The sequence below is a fragment of the Lytechinus variegatus genome, chromosome 13, assembly GCF_018143015.1.
Source record: "Lytechinus variegatus isolate NC3 chromosome 13, Lvar_3.0, whole genome shotgun sequence".
NCBI classification, from domain to species: Eukaryota; Metazoa; Echinodermata; class Echinoidea; order Temnopleuroida; family Toxopneustidae; genus Lytechinus; species Lytechinus variegatus.
In genome coordinates, this window is record NC_054752.1 from 24216430 (window position 1) to 24241450 (window position 25021).

General features: G+C 38.0%; 2 protein-coding genes across 3 annotated transcripts in view; one reads left to right on the plus strand and one right to left on the minus strand.

The window, feature by feature from the left end:
• The window catches only part of LOC121425883 (cytochrome P450 2U1-like), a 32821-nt gene extending 22168 nt beyond the window's left edge, over positions 1-10653 (minus strand). The window contains exons 1-2 of one of the 2 annotated variants that reach the window (XM_041621972.1): positions 10558-10653; positions 10109-10191 (exon numbers count right to left, since the gene is read on the minus strand). The gene's annotated coding sequence lies outside the window, so the exon portion shown is untranslated. The remainder of the gene's footprint in view (positions 1-10108; positions 10192-10557) is intronic. The other variant, XM_041621973.1, reaches the window with a different exon arrangement.
• The window catches only part of LOC121425885 (sushi, von Willebrand factor type A, EGF and pentraxin domain-containing protein 1-like), a 71884-nt gene that overhangs the window by 26835 nt on the left and 20028 nt on the right, over positions 1-25021 (plus strand). Inside the window, exons 6-17 of the mRNA XM_041621975.1 lie at positions 8100-8288; positions 11987-12163; positions 14323-14577; positions 14905-15090; positions 16567-16755; positions 17645-17839; positions 18241-18447; positions 18946-19155; positions 20678-20781; positions 21839-22007; positions 23778-24002; positions 24469-24657. Of these exons, the coding sequence (XP_041477909.1) occupies positions 8100-8288; positions 11987-12163; positions 14323-14577; positions 14905-15090; positions 16567-16755; positions 17645-17839; positions 18241-18447; positions 18946-19155; positions 20678-20781; positions 21839-22007; positions 23778-24002; positions 24469-24657 (2295 nt within the window). The remainder of the gene's footprint in view (positions 1-8099; positions 8289-11986; positions 12164-14322; positions 14578-14904; positions 15091-16566; positions 16756-17644; positions 17840-18240; positions 18448-18945; positions 19156-20677; positions 20782-21838; positions 22008-23777; positions 24003-24468; positions 24658-25021) is intronic.

The following is a 25021-nucleotide window of genomic DNA, read 5'->3' on the forward strand; positions in this document are numbered from 1 at the left end:
TTATAGGCATAGAATATGAGAGTACATTTTGCATGGATACCACTTGGCGGCGATTTGTCAAGTAAGACCTAAACCAATTTAAACATGCTAAATTCAAACCCATCACTTCTAATTTCTTTAAGAGTATTTCATGATTAACCGTATCGAATGCTTTTTGTAAGTCAAGAAGAACCATTCCAACATAACGGCCTTCGGAAATTTCATTCCTAACAAAATCCAACAAGTGAATTAAACATGTTTCAGTAGAATAACCATTCCTAAAACCAGACTGAAATTCATAAATGATTTTGTATTCTTTAAAGTATTTCTCAATTTGAGAATACACGCATTTCTCCAAAATTTTCGACACTATGCTTAACACACTAATAGGTCTATAATTCCCAACATGAGTTTTGTCTTTCTTTTTGTGTAATGGTGTGACTTTAGCGATTTTCATTTCATCAGGGAAGGTACAAGTTGAAATAGATAGGTTAATAATGTAAGTTAAAGGAATAAAGACGTTTTTTGCACCATCCTTTAAAAATCTAGCAGGAACCAAGTCAAGTCCGGTACTTTTTGATATTTTCAACTTGGATAATTCATTTAATACAAACTTTTCTGTGACAGGAGAAAAATTAAAACAGCCTTTTTGTATACCTTTATTGTCGTAAAGTTTTTTTGAATTAGGACTGTCGGCCCCAAACTCACTTCTGTCCGTAATGGGGAGCTCACAAGCTAATTTATCGGCCACTGTTGTGAAATAATTGTTAAATTCGTTGGCTATCTTTAGATTATCATGACAAAGTTCCCCTTTAATATTAATAACACTTTTCTGAATATTTTTTTGTTTGTTTTTTACACCTAACTCTTTGAGATTTTTCCATAATTTCCTAGAATCATGTTTATTGTCTTCAATTTGATTTTGGAAAAATTCGTCTTTAGCTTTCCTCACTTTCCTTTGTACCACATTTCGCAATAGTTTAAATTTCCTTTCGAGTTCTAAATTACCAATATCTTTTTTCATTTTCCTGAAAGCTATATTTCGTTGTCTTATCAAACCAATAATTTCACTGGTCATCCATCTTTCTGTTCTTTGCTTAATTCTTACTTGTTTTAAAGGTGCACACTTATCAACTACTGACATGAAAATACTTTTGAAGTGTGACCAAGCAATATTCACTTCATTACATTCAAATATAACAGACCAATTGATTTGAGATAAAGCGAAATTAAAATCATTTTCACAATAGTTTTTCATACATCGAATGCTTATAGTTCTATGCTGCCCAAATACAGGCCTGATAAGTTTCCTTGAACAATACGTTAAAAAGTGATCACTTAAGCCAATTTCAAAGACACCACTTTGACAAATATTTTCTTCTTTACTACAAATTACATGGTCTATTAATGAAGAAGTGGTAGGTGTAGTTCGGGTGGGTTTTGTTATAAGTTGGCTAAAACCATATAAATTCAAAATATTCTTGTATCTTTTGGTCAGTGCTGATTGTTGTAATAGACAAATATTCATGTCCCCTAAAAGAATAACCTCATCATCTTTTGTTAATATGTCCAATATATCATGGAGAGAATCAATAAAGTGATTGTCTCTGGGGGGTCTGTAGACTACACCTAAAGTAATAGGCTTTGTATGTGGTAATAGAATGTCGATCCACAATGATTCAATACCATCAGGTGTAAGATCTTCTCTTAGATTAAATGCAATATCATTCTTAATATAAAGGCAGACCCCACCACCATGGTCGCCTGCACGATCTCGTCTTAATATAGAATAACCATCGATATAAATTTCTTCATTATTTATGGACGAATTCAACCATGTTTCTGTAATTGCAATTACTGAAATTCTACTTTCATAGAGAAGGACGCGTAGTTCAGGAATTTTATGTAAAATGGATCTGATATTTAAATGAACGAAATGCAACCCTATTTTGCTTTAAATATATCATTAAATGATTTGTATAAAATAGCCTTATCAATTCCAGTAGGTGTGTTAAATTCAGGGATAGGAGGTGCATTAACTGTTGAGGTGTGTTGAACATCAATTAAGGATTGTGTAAAAATTGAGTCACAAAATGGCGGCAATGAACAGGTTAAACATATCCAATTCTCATTTGGGTTTTGATACAGCCTAGTATATTCATTTAAAGAGATCTCGAGACATTTAGTGTGATACCACTTTTGACAAGTCGTACACAACAGTCCATTTTGGTTATTTTTAACGGGTTTCTCGCAATGACCACAAGGGAATTTATAGTTTGGACCGGGATTTGTTTCAACGTCGCCAGACAATAAAACACGAAAAAAGACTTGATTATGTTCCTGATATATTGCTGTTTGAAAGGTGGCCACGGAATTATGATAATATAAAATCCGAGAGCGAAAGTATTTTACGCGCTTAAAGGATTTGATAGTAACATATTCAAAACCAGATGAGACATGGAAAGAACATAAAAATGAAATTAACAAATAATAGAAAACAAAATTCATGACATAAATATGAGCCACGCACACACACACACCCCCTTACAACCCTCCCCACTCCCCACTCACACAAACGAGTCTAGGCCTACATCTTATTCATTGACTCAACAAAAGTAAATAATGTCCTGGAGGGTCCATGAAGCACTTGTATAGTATACGCCTGCATCTTCCATGTCCAAAAGTGAGAATTGTAGCTGGTATAAATGCATTTTTGTATTAGCAAGAAATTTATCCACATTCAGTGTGCTGCACTCAACCCAGGTGAGGTAAATGGGTAACCAAGCTGGCAGGAATTTATTCCTTGGAACGCTGAACACGTAACAGCTGGTCTGCCAAAACCAGGGTAGTTCTGCTGCATTACTGAAGAGTTTAGAGACTTCTGATATAAAGCGCTATATAAGCAAGTGTATATACAATTCAATCTGATGCTCTTCAAAAACACAATAAATGCGCCTGATGCGGAAGACTACAGCTTGTAGGACACAGAGTAGTAGGTCCATGAACACACATGTGTAGAGAGACAGAGCGAGAGAAAATAAAACAATATCGACGAGGTCATCAAGATAACGGAATGTTAATAGTCCTAGTGTAAGCAGGGAAGTGAGAGGAATAATGTGCATAGACAAATGTGTGCAGAAAAGTGTAGACAAAAATAGGAGAGAACATCCAAACGCCAAAAGTAGATGATTGAGTATATGTGGTGCAGAAGTGAAAGTATTTTATATAACTGTAATTGTTAGTGCTAAACACTCCCTTTGTGTAGCAAAAAAGTTATTAATTACTCAATATCATGGCTGAGTGGGCATCAAAGTTCTGCGCCTTGTAGAGGTAGCTGCATGTACTCAAACAACAGTGAGTAGGTAGCAAGATGAAAGTCATGAAACACAAAATATCCTCATGCGAAAACGGTCACATTATCCATGAAAAAGCACGTTCAAAACATAAAAGTATCTTCAAAAGACTCCCTGAGGGTTATATAAAAAGGTGTAACAGTATTATCAACAAATTTTTATTATTTGCTAAGGCAACGAGAGATTGTAAAGAATGTGAAAGAATGCAAAAATGTCATGTCATTATTTTATCACATCGCTGATAGACGCGCAAATCCATTTTGGTAAATCGGTTGAATGAGGGTGTAACTTTGCATCTGTTTAATATTCACTCTAAACAGAATATTCGGTAAACTGTTTTTAGAGTGTAGTGAAATCTTGTTTTGTGGCAGCCTTACCAAAATGAGGAGTGGGGAAGGTTAGCAAATGACATTTTTCCGTCTTAATAAGTGTTGCGCTATTATACATTTGTCCATTTTTATTATTTTTTTTTTTTGGGGGAGGGGGGTGGTGGTGAGTGTGAGATGTCGCAATTGATGCTGATAATATTTGTAATAAAGGCCTTGGTTATACAGACACAACCAATCTGTCTCTCTTCCAATTTATTTAAACCATTCCTTCCTATTTCTTTTCCTTCCCGTTATCTTCATCGCTTTAAAATCAATGATAGGGGGGGGGGGGGGTGGTTGGTGTGTTCCGCCTCTCCTTGACCGATTTATCCGATACCACAACGATTATATTATATTCCATTAACTGTAAAATGACACTAACAACCTGTCCACTAACTTTTCACTGTGTTCTGATATTGTGCAATTGTTAGAAAAAATAAAAAGCATTCGCATTCAGGAAATCTCTGCTCCGGAAATATGGCTTTAAGTTTCAGGAACACAAACAGAGCTCCTAGACGCCCCAATAGACTGAGGTATAGGCCTAGGATCGGAACAATAAAAAGAGGAACAGGAATTGAATAAATCGATTGTTGTCGCCGATGAAGTGAAAGTGATTGAACAGAAAAATAATAGAAACCGGAGGATTGGAAATCCCTTTTTTAATCTTTTAAGTTCACTTGTTTGTTTTCATACAGAAATGAAAGGCGTATGACCTTTTCCTCTTCATCTATACTGGCCTGTATACCTCTTATTTATTTTGGATCATGTAATCCACCGAAAGTTTTCAATTTGATTTTTCTTGCCTATGAATAAGAATGGTATTCCTTTGGACTAATCACACTCTAGATAAAAGTAAGCACATATAAACCAATATAATTGTTAATGTCATTCCAAGCTGGTTCCATGATATTTGCTCCGATGGAAAATCTGCATAAAGCCAAACAATAAAGCTAACTTCCAAAACTAAATAAACCCTAATCCTTATATTAACATTGTTCTGAACCAAAAACTCAATTACAATCCTAACACTAGCCCTATGCCCTCTAAGACTAGCAAATGTAGACCTACATTTCAAGGAGTCTGGATAGCAGACTAGGTCTACTGTTGGTCACTTCAGCAGCGCGCTTCACGCGGTGAGATCCTATCCTGGTGAGATCCTAACCTGACGAGCCATTCAGAGTCTGCATAGCAGACTAATCTCAGACCGGAGCAATAATTGTTCACAACTTTGCGTTTTGGCGTGAAACTGTGTGGGGAGGTTACAAATTGATGCAGAGATTCGAGGTTCGAGCCCTGGTCACGTCTTTCGGATAGTGACGATTAAGGTCGGTCCCAGACGTAAATAATCATATCTGATTGATACACGTCTAAAAAAAACTCAAAGACACACACACAATGTCGTAAGAGCAAGTGTGTGCACCTCCAAGATCCCTGACACTGTCAGGGATATTTATGAAAGAGGGCGTTATCAGATGCATGAGAATGGTAAATTTAACGATAAAATGTTGGAAATGTTACTTCGCACATGGCTCGATCATCGGTATTAAACTAAGGTACCAGAGAATAGAGCGTAATCTTAGCAATAAAACCCTCCCTCCATGATGTCATCCCCAGGGGGGGGGCACTCGACCAAAAAAGTGGTAGGGGCCGGTGTGCCGCGGGCGAGACAAAAAAACGGGGGCCTGGGAGCGGGCTTATTGTAAAAAGGAGGGTCCTTGGAACGGGCTTCTGAACTACAATTTTGTGAAAACGGGGATCCTTGGAACGGATCGCCAGCGTGTGAATACGTGCGTATGCACCCCTATGAAACGGGCATGCGTGCATTATGCAGCTAGCGCGGCCTCCGCCGGGTGCGCTCGCGCAGAGACGATGGTCGGACAGCGCTCGGCGGCCGCTTTTCACCAAATTTGCAGCAGATCAATGCGACCGGAACGGCGTGACGAAAAATATGGGTGTAAAAAATGGGGATCCCCTCCGCGGCACATACTCACTATGCATTATATACTGAGTGCCCCCCCCCCCCGTGTCATCCTCTCAGGGCATCTCCCACCCAATGCCACGCCCTTTTATTAGGGAAATTCCCTAATAGTCTTGACGAAAAGCAAAATGAAACATTTAAAATCGTATTTAAATCGATACTTCATCATTAGATATCACCAAAGTAATATCTTGTGTTTGCATGCACATTATTTTCGAAAGGTTAGATTGACAATACAAGAATCGTGACAGTTTTTTTGAAAACATAATTTTGTAAGAGAAATGTTAATACAATATAACTGAAAAAAAGCTAAATTATAATCTGCGAATTAACACCACCCGCGCTATTCGATAAAGAAGCTGAGTGTTATTTACGTGTTTTGTTGGTAAGGAATTGAGAGTTTCCGAGGGATTTAAGAAAAAAATATCGTAGTATTTGTCATAGCTCTAGACTGTATAGTCTCTAGCTAACTTGATTATCCGTCATTCAATATGAATCTTGATTCCCGGGTCTTGATTACGGTACTTGTCACTTCGCGCACGCGGCAGTCTCTCTCCAAGTCCTGCACTGGGAACTTCCAGAGCCGAGCTCGGCCCTCGGCATCGGCGGAGCTTCCTGAGCTGAGTAGGTGCGGTACATTCTTGCTCGGGTTTTGTTCCAGCTGAAGCTTGAGAATTAATTGCGAAATGTTGTTGGTCAATCATTACAAACAGCCCTTTTTATATTTAGGACTAGATACTAGACTGGCTGCCATTAAAGGGTTTTATCCTAGAATTTTTAAGGGGATTATATTGATACGACACTAATTATATATGGTTTTCATGATTTTCTCCCAGGCCCACTCATTCAATGAACAAGGTTATGATATAACCTTATTCTCAGTTACATCTCTATCATGTGTGGCAAAATAAGGTTGACAATGTTTGGATTATTTTCTCTTTATGATTATCTTTTGGACAAATGCCTGATTTTTTTTACACTGTCAGTTTCCATTACAGCTTTTCATTTTTTATTTAATAACTTGGCCCCACTTAGTATAGGTGTATGATAGGTATGTTTCATGGTTGAGCATCACCAATTCAGAAAGCCATAGAAATTCCTATTTTTCCCCATTCTAGAGACCCTCAAATTTGTGGTTTCTTGTTCCAGTGTGCGCCCATCATGAATTACTCAGCCAGTCGGAGCGGCAAGCTTGATAAACGCGGAGCCATAAGCTGAGCCGCCGAAGCTCCAAACCGCCCGCAGCTAGCAAGCGCTGGCCTGATACGAGTCCGATATGAATCTAGCAAGATGCTCACACGTTTTTACATAGCCGGGTCAGTTCTAGAGCATTGCATTTTTAGCAATTGTTGATTGAAGAGTCGTTGTGGAGACCCCTGTTTTAAAGAGAAATTCCAGTAGTTGCAGTAAACACTGATTTCGTGGGAAAGTCTGTAAAACAAGGCTTAATTGTCATGGTATATCATCGAGGATCTAGATCTGGTACAGTTACATTAACTGAACTTTGTGAAATCTTGAAATCTACGCTGAAAAATGTTCACACCGAAGATCCCCAACACAGATAAGCGCACGTGGGACAATGTATAATTATTGCTTAGAGCGTCGGGCCCGACGCTCTACCCGAATCCTGTGCTTATTTGCTGATTTCTCAGCAATTACACAATTTCTTCTAGAATCCTTTGGCACATGCGTTTTATTTATACAAGCAGACACTTAGATGGTCATTTCATTGGATTCTGTACGAACTCATTTTGATATCGTTACCAAAACTAGCATTTACCTTTAAGACCAAGATGTTCCAGAGCTCCCTATTTTCAACTTTGATGTGACACATAGGTTTTCTAATTTAAGTAACCCCCCCCCCCGATCCTGGAATGATGAAAACAACCTTGAATTTAAATTTTGATGCAGGCAAACACAATATGTCCAAGGTAAAGCCTTTAACAATCTCTGTCATTCCTTGTGGAGCATTGTGGCCCAGAGGATTCTGACTTTGAAACAGAGGGTCGTGGGTTCGAATCCCAGCCATGGCGTAATTTCCTTCAGCAAGAAATTTATCCACATTGTGCTGCACTCGACCCAGGTGAAGTGAATGGGTACCCGCCAGGATTAATTCCTTGAATGCATGAGCGCTGAAAGGCAGCTAGAGCTAAAGCCGGGCAGAGATGCCAGTCTTCAGGCTTTTGCCTGATTTCAGGCTCTGACAACTTCTCATTTCAGTCTTTTCAGGCTTTATATTGTACAGTACATATGAGCTTTTAACATGTTCTGGCTTCTTGTCAGGCCCAGTGAGTAAAACTGACTGGCATCCCTGGCCGGGGTAATGATATTAATAACAATGCGCCTCGGAATAGAATATTTCTAGATAGATGGCACTATATAAATGCCTATTATTATTATTATTCCTTCTTCCCAATGCAGTTATTAGATGTTTATCGCTGAGTAGCCCTGCCCACGGTGCCATCTCCTGTACGAACTCCATCAATGTTGGATCCATCTGTACCTATTCCTGTACAACGGGCTATAAGCTATCAGGTGGATTGGTGCCAAGATCTTGTTCACGTTCAGGGAATTCAGGCCTATGGACGGGATCTGGTTCGGAATGCATCCGTAAGTTGGGTGGGGGAGGGAGGGGGTTCAAGCAGTTTTATGAGCCGACATTTGTAAAGTTATGTTTGACTGGGATATTTTCTTGAGATAAATAGAGATGCCCTAAGTGTTTTATTAAATGAAAGGTTTGGCACTGATGACCACACAACACAGACACAAGGGCTGAGGTTTCTTGAGTTCTTTTATTGACCAACCAAAAAACCCGAAGGGGGGGGCACTTACATTGACGAGTGGATACCATGCACGACCAAAAAAACATGTAAAAAGGATGCTTTTTCAAGAGAGGGCACGTTACGTACATAACGTAATAAGGGTGTCAAAAACAGTAAAATAATGAAAAAAGGGTATCTATTTCGCTAGGAAAGCTATGTGTTTTGGGTCAAATTTGCGAGGGTAAAAAGACCAAACTAAACCCCTCAAAAAAAGTTTTGCAACTCAGATTTGGGGGATGATATCTTTTTGGTTAATGAAGTATAAAAGATGAAACTGGTATCATTGGAAAGCTGAATTATTCCTCTTTACAATGACATGCCATTTGCTGTGATTATGTAATCATGGAATATGCAATCACCCTGAACATTGAGAAAAGTCAGAAGTGAAATGTTGCAAAATGCATTGATTTCTAACAAGAGTCTCCATTTCTATAGAATTTCCACCATGCAGGTGACAGTGAATGCACTCGGTCCATCCTCGAAACAATTGGAAATTCGCTATTGGAAACGACGCATTTTGCAACATTTCATTTCTAACATTGCTGCGTATTATCATGTCTGTGTATTTCATGATAACACTAGCATAACAAATGACACATGATTGTAAAGAAGAATAATCATGCTTTCTAAAGATATCACTTTTACACATGATGATGGCACATTAAGAAATTTATTAGCACTCAAACTTGCAGTTTGAGTTGCAGAACTCAAACATGACATGGCAATGAATTTTGCAACATTTCATTTGTTACATTGTTGCATTTATCATGTCTGTGTATTTCATGATAACACTAGCATTACAAATGATACATGATCGTAAAGAGGAATAATCATACTTTCCAATGATACCACTTTTACATATGATGATGGCACACTAAGAAATTTATTAGCACTCAAACTTGAGTTGCAGAACTTTTTTTGAGGGGTATATTGTGTAAAGGATGTACTTTTTGCCCCAACAGTCGACACTACGTGTTTAGAGTGCTATTTACCCGAGGTGTGGGAGGTGGAGCCGTAATAAGCCCAATGATGTAGGTAAAGGTAAAACTGACGTCCGTGACATTAAATATCGCTGTACTTGTTTAGGGCTTCAATTCAGGGAATACTTGCCATAAGGGTATCGTTTTGTTTCCAATACTTGTTACGGATAGGGTTTCACACGCCAATACTTGTAAAGGGGTGCATTTTCAGAATATGGAAAATACGTGTTTAGGGTGCTTTTCGGGACCCCATGGTCGCGCATGGTATCCACTCGTCAATGGAAGCGGCCCCCCTGGGCCCAAAAAACAGCCTCTGTATGATAACAAAATATAAACAAGCACATGATTAATATAATTACCAGACATTACATAAATAGTGGTATCAAAAGTAATACAAGTCTAAACATAACAAATAACAAATTTAAATCTAAACATAACATAAAAAATTCAGATTATCAATCAAGGCAATAAACTACATTTTCTTCATTAACAAAGACGAAGTAAATCTAGCATTATATCTCTTTCATTATTAGAAATAAAATCATATCGACAATATTTTGTATTAAGAAAACCACAATAATATACATATGATATAAATCAAACAACTTTCTCTAGACCATGCACTCACCAGTTAGAACACTAATTCAGCATTTGCTTCATGGTCTTCAGCCTACTGTATATTGAACATGAAGGGATGTCCTTGCAGAAGTCCTATAACAGAAAAAATTGATGTATGTCACTTGCAAATATACACAACCATATTGGATTTACTATTTGGTCTATTGACACTGACTTTTTATTCATTTCTTTTATTAAAGGTTGTGCAAGAATTCATCATATCAAAATGAACATTATACATGTAGCAATTGCTAATCCAATGTAAATATAGAATATAACAATCAAAGTAAAGTCAGGCACATAACAAATCACTATCAGAGGAGCTATCTGTCCAGTCAAAATATCATTCCAAAATTGAGTATTACAATAACATGCATATATCACAGTAATAGTATAACATATCAATGAAATAAACAATTAATTTACTAAAATAAGAGTATATATTATAAATCAACTTACTTCTATACTTCAAACTCAAACTTTCTTCTGCAGGTACAAGTATCCTCATCCAACATCAAGCAGTAGGAATCCCTTGCTACTGCCAGTGTCATAAGTCACTTGGCTCTCTCCCTAGCTAACAATGAAAGTGCAATGGTGCACATCAAAGTACAAAAGCATCCCTAAAGGGGGTACATGAATTGGCATTACTGCTACTCCTAAAAAGGCGGGAAAGAATTAGGCAATGAGCAGAGAGGGAAAGAGCAAAGGCAAAGTTGGTATAAGTTCAGAGAGGGAGAAAGAGTACTAAAGATAATGTTGGCAGATATGATGTGATATATAGATTCATTAGTACATTATATTCAAATACTACATGTACTGCAATGAAATAACAAAATATAGTATCCTTTTGTCTAGATTTTTAAGAATTATATGAGGAAAACCCAATTTACAGCATTAGAATAATGAAAATGAATCTAATTTATCCTAATAAAATGTTGATAAATTGTAATAGTGGTTACAACTCTTGTCTTCAATCAGAGGGATGTGGTTTCCAATCCCAGTCATGTCGTTTATTTTCCTTCAGCAAGAGATTTAACCACATTGTGCTGCACTCAACCCGGGTGAAGTGAATGGGTACCCAGTAGGATTAATTCCTTGAACGCTTTAGCACCTATAATGTTGCCTCAACTACAGCCGATGTAATAATATGATAACGAGTTTCAAGCGCAGTAGAGTATATGCAATTATAGTAGCTGCACTACATGAATGGACGATGTTATCAGTATTCAAATTACTGGAACCAACAAACAACCCTTTTTAAAGAGTACTTCAAACTACTGTTTTCATTTAGATTTTTAGTATATTGTATATTGAGGGAGAGTGGAAATACTCTCATTTATTTCTTTCAATAACATATACCTTTAAATACATACAAATATCATACATTATTTTGAACATAAATATACAAATATAATCATGAAACATTAAGATGAGATTTGAAGAAAAAAAAAATAATGAAAGAAAAAGGTATCCCCAAAAAGCCTCAAAGGCTTTAAAAGGAAAACCAGAATAAAACACAAGATGATTATAGAAAATGATTTACAAATAGAACAGAGTACCGGAATGCGTTGCCACAACAGTAACATTAGAGTTTGATTGCGATGATCGGCGGGCATGTCGTCAGTACTTTCTTTCAAACCAAAACACTGACGACATGCCAGCTGGTCACTAAGTGAACCATTAAGAAAAAACAAACAAGAAAATGAGGCTGCGTTTGATTTGGAATAGATGTTAAAGTTTTGTACTCCTAACTATACTTGTTCTTTGTTTTAAAAGTTTTGTACTTATAACTATACTTGTTCTTTATTTGTTTTTTTATAAATTTTTTGTATTTTTCTGTCTGTAAGGGATAAACCGTAAATCAAACTTTTCATGATATATTTATTAGGTGTAACGTGTAGCGCCCTCTCCAGTCCATCCAGTGGCCAACTCACCTGTACTGATGGCAGTTTCTACAGCAGTCGATGCAGCATATCTTGCAACAATGGATATACATTGCAAGGCAGCTCTTCCCTCTTGTGTGGACAGTCTGGAAGTTGGTCAGCTGGAGTCCCATCCTGTGCAGGTATATAGGAACACTTATCTGATCTGATCCAAGCCTGGCCTGTGATCTAGCCTTGAGTCGCAGCTATTGGCCCGTATTCTGAAGTCAGGTTTAATTAGACCATAGTCTAACTCTGTGCTAAAATTATGGGAAGCCAAAAGTGTCCATTTTTGTCTCACCTGCGAAGCAAAGTGAGACTATAGGCGCCGCTTTTCCGACGGCGACGGCGGCGGCGATGGCGGCGGCGGCGGCGGCGGCGTCAACATCAAATCTTAACCTGAGGTTAAGTTTTTGAAATGATGTCATAACTTAGAAAGTATATGGACCTAGTTAATAAAACTTGGCCATAAGGTTAATCAAGTATTACTGAACATCCTATCAGAGTTTCATGTCACATGACCAAGGTCAAAGGTCATTTAGGGTCAATGAACTTAGACCATGTTGGAGGAATCAACATCGAAATCTTAACCTGAGGTTAAGTTTTTGAAATGTCATCATAACTTAGAAAATATATGGACCTAGTTCATGAAACTTGGACATAAGGTTAATCAAGTATCACTGAACATCCTGCATGAGTTTCACGTCACATGACCAAGGTCAAAGGTCATTTAGGGTCAATGAACTTTGGCCGAATTGGGGATATCTGTTGAATTCCCATCGTAACTTTGAAAATATATGGACCTAGTTCATGAAACTTGGACATAAGGTTAATCAAGTATCACTGAACATCCTGCGTGAGTTTCACGTCACATGACCAAGGTCAAAGGTCATTTAGGGTCAATGAACTTTGGCCGAATTGGGGATATCTGTTGAATTCCCATCATAACTTTGAAAGTTTATGGATCTGATTCATGAAACTTGGACATAATAGTAATCAAGTATCACAGAACATCCTGTGCGCGTTTCAGGTCTCATGATTAAGGTCAAAGGTCAATGAACTTTGGCCGAATCGGGGGTATCTGTTGAATTACCATCATAACTTTGAAAGTTTGTTGGTCTAGTTCATTAAACTTGGACATTAGAGTAATCAAGTATCACTGAACATCCTGTTCGAGTTTCAGGTCACATGATCAAGGTCAAAGGTCATGTAAGGTCAATGAACTTTGGCCATGTTGGGTTTTTTTGTTGAATAACCATCATATCTCTGTAAGTTTATTGGTCTAGTTCATAAAAAAGGGAAATAAGAGTAACCATGTATCACTGAACATCTTGTGCGAGTTAGAGTAGTATTCAAAGTGAGCACTGCTGCTATATTGAACCGCGTGATGCAGGTGAGACGGCCAGAGGCATTCCACTTGTTTGAAATTAATTTGTATGTACAGAATGTTATATTTACTGTGCTCTTTCTTGATTATTCAATGGTAAATCCAATTATCTAGTTATACTTCATAGACAATTATGAATGATTTGAGAGTCAACTGAGCTGAAATATGATTTCCCTTCTGTCAGTGATTTATGGAACCATTGGCTATCCATACTTAAACCACAACTTAAAACCTGAGTTTAAGATAAACCTGACTTCAGAATACAAATTTTTAGAGCCCAATACCTCTTAGCCTCATAATCATAGGTGCAAATGGAAATTGAAAACCAACCAAAAATGACTGTTTAAATTCAACCACTAGAAATTTTGAACTGCAAGTTTGCAACTCTAATTGAGATTGCTTTTGTAAATAATAATAATGAGGCTTTTCTATAGCTTTTTAATACAGTATTGTTTCTAAATGCTTTATAACTTAAATGGTACGTATAGAAAACATAATAAACAGAGTAGATAGAAGCATATGATACAAAATACTATAAAAGGGGTAGCACTAACAGAATGCAACTTTATATGGTAATAAATTATCTAATCATCTATAGAGCAACATAATACAGTGATATAGCAAGTATGACAAGGTCAGTAGACTGGTGGTTGCAATAGTTATCATTTTTTGATGTTGATGATTTGCAACAGTTTATTTGTTGATGTGGATCGATGCTTTTATGTATCTAATCATATTTCTTTCACTTAATGACGCTTTAATGTTATAACGTGACTGATCATTATATTACGTGTTTACTTCTCAGAACAATTTCATTGTTACGCATTATTGTTGCTGCTTTTATTTTAATGTGAGTCAATTGAGAAATATGAAAAAAATGAATAAAAATAAATCTATTTGTTGATTTGAATTCAGATACTGCTGCACCAGCCTTCACCCGCTGCCCTTCATCTCAGACCGTCTATGCTCCATCGCTCTCCTCCCGCGCTACAGTCAGCTGGGCATCACCTTCAGTTTCCGACAACTCTGGGGAATCCATTACCCCGAGCCTGTCAAGTAGCTCAATCAGATCTGGAAGTTCTCATGCAGCAGGCACGTATTCTGTAACTTACAGCGCTGCGGATAGCTCTGGGAACGAAGCCACTTGTCGGTTCTCAGTTACTGTTACAGGTCAGTAGAACACTGTAAGTTTTGTCATTTTTTGAATTAAAGAGTACTATTCATAAAGAAGCATCAAGAGAGGGTGCTAGATTAATACTTCAATTTCAATCCTTCTCAAACAATCAAACATTAAAAAAAAATCAATAGCTGAGTACATTTTTGTAACGATCGGAATGATATTCTTGTATGAGTCACATTATTTACCCCTTATTAAATCTTTAGATAATGATAAAAATATGGACATTTGTAATGTGCCAGTATTCATCATAAAAGATGGGTCTTTGATAATCAATCCTGATGTTGTAATACATTCCCCTATTCTCTTTTACTTTCTAGTCATACATTGCAGCAGTCTCTCTGCATCTGCCCCACTCCAAGTGACCTGTCCGAATGGAGCAATACGAGGCTCGGTCTGTACTTTTGACTGCAGTGTGGGATACAGACTTCAGGGTCAGAGGTCAACGGAATGTCAGAAGACGGGGTCAGCGGGGTCATGGGACCAGCCCTCGCCAACTTGCCAGAGTATGTCTTATTTTTGCTCAACCCATTGAGGACTGAATTCTGTATTTACTATAGACTTTGTATGGGGGGGGGGTGGGTTCAGTAGGAGGTTGAAATTTGCTTGCACCTCTTTTATATTATTTTATTATACAGTGATACATGTATACTTATATATTAGTGTTAGGTTATATAGTTTTGAATCAGTGATAGGTCAATATGCCATCACTTGATCGTAGCTGCGAAGATCGCGTTTGTTATATTCTAGGTTTTGACATTACCTCAGTGCATTCCATTCTCTTTCCTTTCCTAGCTCTTCAAACCTTGGCTTGGCTGCTTCTAGACATGGCAGGGTTGCAGGAGATTGCCCACCAGGATTAACATCCTATGACACCTTTAATTCTTTCTCCCTTCCGACCTCTTCAGTGACCTAGCTTAGTTGCACCTAATCATGGTAGAATTGTAGGAGATGACCCACAATGTTGTACATCTATATGAAACGTTACATTCTATCTCGTTTCCTAGCTCTTCAATACCCTAGTTTGGTTGCACTTAGTCATTGTGGGACATTGCCCACAAAGTGTAATAACCATATTCTATTTCGCTTCATAGTCCTTCAATGTCCCTGGCGAAGTTGCTCCTAGCCATGGTAGGAATGTAGGATATTGCCCACAAGATCCGAAATTCCTATGACATATTTCATTCTTTCTTGCTTCCTAGTTCTTCAGTGCCCTAGCTTGCTTGCACCTAGTCATGGCAGGACATTGCCCACAAAGTGTAAAATCCTTATTCTATTTCGCTGAGTAGTTCTTCATTGTCCTTTGCTTGGTTGCTCCTAGCCATGGTAGGAATATAGGATATTGCCCACAAGATCTGAAATTCCTATGACACATTTCATTCTTTCTTGCTTCCTAGTTCTTCAGTGCCCTAGCTTGCTTGCACCTAGTCATGGCAGGACATTGCCCACAAAGTGTAAAATCCTTATTCTATTTCACTGAGTAGTTCTTCATTGTCCTTTGCTTGGTTGCTCCTAGCCATGGTAGGAATGTAGGATATTGCCCACAAGATCTGAAATCCCTATGACACATTTCATTCTTTCTTGCTTCCTAGTTCTTCAGTGCCCTAGCTTGCTTGCACCTAGTCATGGCAGGACATTGCCCACAAAGTGTAAAATCCTTATTCTATTTCGCTGAGTAGTTCTTCATTGTCCTTTGCTTGGTTGCTCCTAGCCATGGTAGGAATATAGGATATTGCCCACAAGATCTGAAATCCCTATGACACATTTCATTCTTTCTTGCTTCCTAGTTCTTCAGTGCCCTAGCTTGCTTGCACCTAGTCATGGCAGGACATTGCCCACAAAGTGTAAAATCCTTATTCAATTTCACTGAGTAGTTCTTCATTGTCCCTTGCTTGGTTGCTCCTAGCCATGGTAGGAATGTAGGATATTGCCCACAAGATTCAATATCCCTATGACACATTTCATTCTTTCTTGCTTCCTAGTTCTTCAATGCCCTACCTTGGTTGCACCTAGTCATGGCAGAATTGTAGGAGATTGCTCGAGGAACTATGGCTCCAGGTGCAACGTTGCGTGTGACATCGGCTACGAGATAAGCAACGGTGCTCAGCAGTGCAGTGCCCAAGCAGGAAGTACTGATGCATTCTGGGTCGGCTCAACACCCACTTGCACAAGTGAGTACTCTGATAATACTGTTATTTTTCCTCATGGAGGTAAATAATTATTTATATTATGAAATAATTTAACAGTTTACTTTCATAAAGTAACAGGGAGTGGGGGATAACTATACTCCAGCCCAATGGTCCTGTCAAATAGGTTCATTGTATTTTTATCTGGTCGTTGATGGTACTGCTTCATTTGATGACGAGAGATGTGTCTGTTATGGAATGGCATTTCTTTCCTTTGCTGCCTTAGAAAAATTCAGTTTGTTTTATAAAAATATTAATACTGTTATCAGTATTATATTTGCTGCTTTCCTCCCAAATATTGGTCCTTTACTGCTTCTGCTGAATTCTGAACATTCTATGTAGTTATACACTGTGAAGGGCATTGAAACACCAATAGAGGTTTTGTGTGTTATGAATTATAGAAATATTACATGAATAAGGAATGTGATATGCATTATTTAAATCTGTTTATTATATGACCCAATTCAATCATCTTATGTAACACAAATGTGTGGGTGCGTCGTGGACTAGTTTCGGTCTAGTTGTTCTGACTCTCGCCTTTCAAACAGAGGGTCGTGGATTCGAATCCTGGCCATAGTTTGTTTTCCTTCAGAAAGAAGATTATCCACACTGCTGCACTCGACCCAGGTGAGGTGAATAGGTAACCCGGCAGGATTCAATCCTTGTATACACTAAATGCCGGTAATGGTAGCTCGTGCTAAAGCCGGGGTAATAATAGCGAGCACTTTGTATCCTCAGGCAAAAAGCACTATATAATCCATTATTATCAAATGTTTGTAGCAAACCTACTTATTCAATAGAAATAAGCATTTTAATGTTAAAGTTTGATTAAAATGTATGGCTAATTTCAAACTTTCTTGATTCGTTCATCAAGGGATATACTGCAGGAAGCCAGTGCTTACCACCGCTCTTCAGATCATAACCAGCCAGGCCTGCCCCACTGGTGATCAGGTCCCTTCTGGCAATCAGTGTCGGTTCTCCTGCAGTGAAGGGTACTATCTCTCAGGAAATGCTGCCCTCACTTGTCAACATGATCGAACCTGGAGTCAAGCAGCACCAACGTGTCACTGTACGTACATGTACTATCAGACCGGTTGTCCCTAATACATTTTATTTTCTTTAATTTTATCTTTATTCAAATATCAATCCTATGGACTAAGAGAGAGGATGGTTTAAATAAATACTTGAATTGATCAACCATTGAAATACATGTTATCTAGTAAGAACGGGGACCAGTGACCATTTTTCTTTTTTATATGGGGGGGGGGGGTGTGGGTTCCTTAAACTTATGGTATATTACAGTGGGGCATAATTGTATGGCATATATATATAGCATGCATGCATACATACAAATCTGTTTGGATCGAAATGTTTCTAAGTAGGTACAAATTAACTGGATTGAATCATGCAGATTTAGAATAAGAGTGAGAGAAAAAAAATTATTCATCTTTGATTTCTCATTTTTGCCAGTGATTACCTGTGCCGGGAGTGATCTGTCTCCTCCAGTCAACGGTGAGAAGCGCGGATGCTCCTCCTCCCGGGAGAATTATGGAACAGTATGCACCCTGGCCTGCGGTACGGGGTACCTACCGGCCACGCCCGTTCAAAGAACCTGTTCAGATGACGGTAACGGTGATGGGGACGGGGTCTGGACGGGACCCGATCTCACCTGCACAAGTGAGTGATTAATAATGATGAAAATGATGATAAGGATGGTATTAAATCGTTGGATGATTATGAAAAGTGTAGAATTGATGAGGGCATATTCATAATAATGATGCATGATAATACCAAATAATGATAAAATGCACTCTGACGTCATACCAAAAGTACTATCCTGCACTCTGATGTCAGATTGCAGGATAGTGCGAGGTATTGGATTATCTATAATTATCTATAATTTAGATCAAATGTAGCCTTCGGGGCAACTCAGTAACATGGGGGAGGAGGGGGTTGTATAAAACGAACAATGCATGCATTCTTAATGGTAATGGTAAGGATGATGGTAATGGCAGTTAGTGAAACAATGACAATGTTAATTATGTTAATGTCTTGCCTTCATACCTCTCAGTGCAATATTTCCATGCTCCTACAGTATCGTGAACCATAATCCCACCATGCCCAAGACTCCTCAGAAATAAAATAAAAATCACGAAAATCATATTATCCTTTCAGTTGTGACCTGCCCCGCCCCTGCCACACCCAGCAACAGTCGAGTGACTGGATGCCTGTACCAAGGCTCATTGCAGGGAGTTGACGGTAGGCAGAAGTACAGTTCAACCTGTAGTGTGGTGTGTTCTCAAGGCTTCAGTCAGACCGGAGGGTCCTCTACCATGGTCTGTCAGGCAGATGGACAGTGGGATGGGCAACAGATCCTTTGTCAAGGTGACTGTATTTCTTTTTATTTTGTTTCTTCTGTGCATTCCATAGATGAACAGTGGAATGGTCAACCGATGTTTAGTTAATATGACGATTTCTCTTGGGTTTATTTCTGTCTGTAAATACCATAAACGGACAGTCCGATTGCCAACAGATCTTTGTCACAGTGACTGTTTCTGTTAAGTATGATCTTTTTGTAAATACCATATAGATGGACAATCAGATTGGTAACAGACTCTTTGTCAAGGTCACTTTTTCTGTAGTTTGTTTCTTTTTGTAAATACCATAGTCAGACAGCGCAATGGCCAACAGTTTCTTTGTATCGGTCACTATTTCTCTTCAGTTTGTTTCTTTTGTAAATACCATATTAACAATGAGATGACCGACAGATAATATGGCCAACAGATTCTTTGTCAAATGTGATTTGGGGAATAAAATGTAAGGTCACTGGTTCAAACCCCAGAGCAGTACTCATTTGATTTGGAAAGGTTTATCTATATTGCCACTCACCACCCAGGGGGCAGTTTCATAAAGCTGTTCGTAAATTAATAGCGACTTTAAGAACGACTGGTGATCCTTTCTTACGCGCTAATGGTATACATAAAGATGTTTATTGACAATGGTTTAGCGCATAAGAAAGTATCCCCAGTCGTTCTTTAAGTTTCTCGTAAAGAACTTACAAATAGCTTTATGAAAATTGGCCCCAGGTGTAGTAAATTGGTACCCAGTAGAAAGGAATTCCTTAAATGCTTGATCACCTGATCAGGGTAGCCTTGCTAAAGCTGTTGTAAAAGTAAGCAGCACCTAGAAGTGAAAACATTACAGAAAGTGCTAGATGTGAATGGTGTATATCATTATGATTATTATTTTGTTGAGTTTGTAAACAACTCTCTGTGTAAGTGCACATTGTAGATTATTTCAAGGAAAAGGGGTAATCTTTAGATTGTAATGACACACTGACACATCCACTCCTTCTAACCCATTCATCATCACTGACACAGCATCTTCATAAATCACAATTCATCATCATCATTATTATCATGAACTTCATGTCATCATCATCATCCTTATCACCATCACCAACAAAATTATCACCACCATCACCAATATGATCATCGTCATTAATTTGACTGACATCATCATCAGTATCACCGCCATTACTGTTATCATAATCGACATCATCACCATCATCATCATGACCATAATCATCATCATCATTGTCATTATCATCGTCATCATCATCATCATCACCAACACTATCATCACCCCCATCACCAACATGATCATGATGATGATCATCTTCAGAACCATCATCATCACCATCATCACCATGACCATGACCATCATCGTCATCATAATCGTCATCATCGTCGTCATCATCATCATGACCATCATCATTATAGTCATCATCATCACCAACATTTTCAACATCATCAGCATCATCAATACTTCCTCATTATGTAACATTGGATATTACATAAGTTCACCTCACACTATCATTATAATATTATGTGTATCCAATCCTCAGACACCACACCTCCTGTTTTTGTGTGCCCATCCAACAAGCGTCTTTTTGCCGGGGAAGACAGTTCTAGTGCTCCAATACTGTGGAGTGAATGGGAACCAGTCATGGTAAGAGTATGTTGAATGTTACAAACAGAACAACATAACTCACTTTTGTGACAATGAGAATAACTGTGAATTAATGAAAAACAATGTATGGATGTCTACATACAAAAATGTTCAAAAATGGTTCAATGATGGAAAATGAAATACATATGTATATTTATCATATTTGTTTATTTTTATTCAGTCACCCATAGATTTATAGTTTTTTTTGGTCTACTAGCAGTTGGACAACACCTCAGATAGTTTAAAACCACTTGGGCTACACCCACTTGGTCTTATATCAGTTTGGTCTAATTTCAACTTGATATACATGTACTGTACACTTGGTATAGTAACCACTTAGGCTAACCCTTTTAGTCTAAAGCCCAGTTGGTCTAGTTTCCACTTTGTCTACTTGTATTAATTTGCACATAATAGAATGAAAATATTGTTGATAAATATTTCAATTAATCATACATTATATAAACTATAGTTCATGCAGTTCAATTTTACTTAATTTCTCTCGATCAGCATAAAAATGATATATACACACAATATGTACAGGAATGACAAATGATATTAAGAGAAAAATTGAAAGTACAGAAAAGTGTATACAAAACTTGTGTATAGTAGTTCCCATTAAATTAAATTAAAATTGAATGATGCTAATATTGAGTAAAAATGTACACACAGCATCAACAAACACCAACAAACATACAGGGAGGGGGGGGGGGGGTAAATGTATATGATTTCGGCAAGAAGAAAAAAACAAATTATATGGTGTGTGACCAAGTAGATGTTGGAAAACATATTTTCAATTGGGAAGTAGACTGAATGGTACATGGTTAAATGACAATTACGCCAAATGGTTAGTAGACAAGCTACAAGTAGATGAAGTACATGCACGACTGAACTTGTAGGATAAGACCACACAGCAAGTACATGTAGAAGAAGCAGGGGAGTAGACCAACTTGGGTTATTTCACATGCACTTGGTCCAAATACTTGTTTAGTCTCAGTAGTTGCTTACTAATCAGTAATTAACCATGTAGCTGGGTTCCAATTTCTATAATCCTATTCAGGGTACTGATCGAGGTGCCCCTTTACCAGCTACCCTATATGCGATAGACTCGGTAGAGGTAGGGTCTTCCAAACCAAACGTCCTCGTGGAAGGAACTCACAGAGTTACATACAGAGGGACGGACCTTGCGGGACACACTACTACATGCTCCTTTGACATTGAAATAGCAGGTGAGATATGGAATAGGCGAGGGGATGAGGCCGTGGAATGAGGGCTAAATGACATTAACACGAAAATGGTTTAGTAGACAAACTGGTTGTTGCCAAAGTGGAGCCATATGGCTCAGTGGATTAGTCTCCAGACTTTGAAACAGAGGGTCGTTGGATTGAATTCCAGCCATGGCATCATTTCATCCAACAAGAAATAGATCCACAATGTGCAGAAATCAACCCAGGTAAGTTCATTGGTTACTGGCAGGAAGTACATGTAATTCCTCTAGAAATGTACCCTAAAAAAGAGTTGCTCCCCCCTCAATATTGAAATTTAAGGCTTTTACAGTATCAATATTTTCAAGTTTCAAGTTTAATAATAAGCACTGGTGTGTGTGTCATTAGGCTGTTTATAAGTTGCTTGTGACACTACGATGACTGGAGACCCTTTCTTGGGAACTAAAATTCCGCCATTGAAAATCTCTACAAATGGTAGATTTTTAGAGTGCACATATCATCCAAAAAACGTTCTTGGTGCTATCCCAGCAACAGATCTCTTCTATATATGCTTAAAAATGCATTAAGGGGAAGTTCACCCTGAAGAAAAGTTTGTGGTTAAAATAGCAGAAAAAATAATAAAAATATTAATGAAGGTTGGAGACTATTCCATTAAAGATTAACAGTTATTCAAATTTTAAGTTTTGGATTTGTGACGTCATAAGCGAGCAGCTGCCCGTATGTTATGTAATAGAAAATGCATAAATTTCAATTTGTGAATGGTTCGTGAAGACTTACTTTTGTCTTTTTCTTAGGATTAGGTGTGAAATACTTTGTCTATTGATATACTGAAGGTACAGTAAAAAATCATTTTCAATTATCTGAGAAAATGACATTTCATTGATTTTTTTACCATACGATATGTAGGGAAGCTGCTCGCATATGACGTCACAAATCAAATTATTAATATTCTAATAACTTTTTTAACTCTTTGATGGATTTTTCTCAAACCTTTAGCAATATTTTTAATGATTTTTGTCTGCTATTTTTACATTAAACTTTTTGTCAGGGTGAACTTCCTCTTTAATGGTCCCATGAAATACAGCAAAGATGCTGATTTATTTGTTAGCTTAGTGGTTACTTATTACAATTTCATCAAAATTCTACCTGAAAAACATCCCACATCAGGTTCAAAGGCAGTTTTATATTGAAAATTGAGCCAAATTCGCCCCTCCCACAAAAATTCAGCCTGATTTGGGTTTCGTATATCACATGACAATTATGACGTGCGGGAAGGAAACTGCTGAGTGTTGTTGACGTTTGGAGCGTGAAGTGCCTATTGTGGTTGCACATGGAACGTGAGCAATAACTAGGGGTCTTGTTGCACAGCTGGGAAAACCTGCCTTCTATGACCTGACAATGATTGACAGGTCGATCGGTCGACTCTTTCGAAAATTTTAGTGGGCAATCCCGTTGAAGTTCATTTCCATAGAATAACTCAACACGGTTCGTCGAACTCAGGAACCGATGGCAAACTTGTATTTTTCAAGTAAAACTACCTAATGATAGATATGTATCTAGAATAAGATGGAATTGGTGTCATAGGACCTTTAATGCATGAGTGTACAAATTTACAAAAATAAACTAAAAACATGAAAGCACAAGAATGAGGCACCAGTCATGCATTAGTTCGTAGAAAAAACTGTAGGAAACAGCTGCATGGTGTGGTACTGCTGAATAGATATGTTTTCTAAATCAAAGACACAACCCTTATCTTCCTGCTCTGTTAACCAGTGTCGAGATGTGCACCCGTTCCACTCCCTGAGCATGGATCAGTAGCTCTCCTCTCAGGGAATGGTCGATGTGAGGATGGACCCATCTTTGGAGCAGACTGCCGCGTGTCATGTGAGGCAGGTTACCGACTCTCATCAGGCACGGATCATATTGACAGAGTTTGCCAGAGGCTCACTGATATATCACCGGTTGGCTACTGGACAGGGCAGAATGAGATATGCAATGGTGAGGCTAGTTATTGTACAGCATTCTTATTTTATTTTCACCTTCACTCATTTACTGATACATATCTGCGAATGGTTTTATAGTACTTGAGTGAAAAACATTTAGGTTTAGGCTCAAAATGGTTTAGACTTAGCATCAACAAACATGTCATAAATAATTATCATGTTTCATACTCTTTACAGTATTTTTAGAGTTCTTTACTTCTATTTCATGGCCTATGAAAATGTCATATTTCTCATATCATCAAATTCTACTTTGTAAGGACTTTGAATGCCAAATATCCACGTCAAATCAATACTGCTGGAGATCTGCTGCTGACTGAGTTACATGTACACATATTTAGCTATAAACTTTATAATAAATGATGACTTTCCCTTTTAAGTGTAAACTAGACATAGAAATATGTATTTGTATTGATCTGTATTATGCAAAAGTAGCATTTTTGCCTGAATGATCATATTCACAGTGAAGAACTGCACTGTTCCTGCCGTCATCAATGGATTCACTGAAGACTGCTCCAGGCCCAAGGTCTCTTATCAAACAACCTGTCATTTTCACTGTCAACCTGGGTATAGCACGCCCTCTGGAGTTGAGTCTGTCACTCGGACCTGCCAGGCTGATGAGACATGGAGCGGACAAGATCTTCAATGCACAGGTTGGTGTAGCCACATTTATCAAACTCTATTCCTGATCGGAGCAGAATTCTGCAGGAAGGAAATACAGTGTGAAGGATGCGCTAGCGCCTTTATTGCGCCATTCAAGATTCACAGTGCCTTTATAGTTCTACATGCAATGTGTCTTTGTCAGTAGTAGTTTTCCTGCTTTCACAGTCATCCACTGTTTTGATTGTATGTGATAAATATGAGCCTCTGCAATGAAACCTTTTTATGATTTCTGCGTGATAGATACATCGCTTTTATTCATCTACCTGCTGAGATCATCAACAAGCAAATTAAGATTTGTGAAATTATCTCTGAAACACACAACTTCCGTTTGTATGTTGCTCATTGTTCTCTATG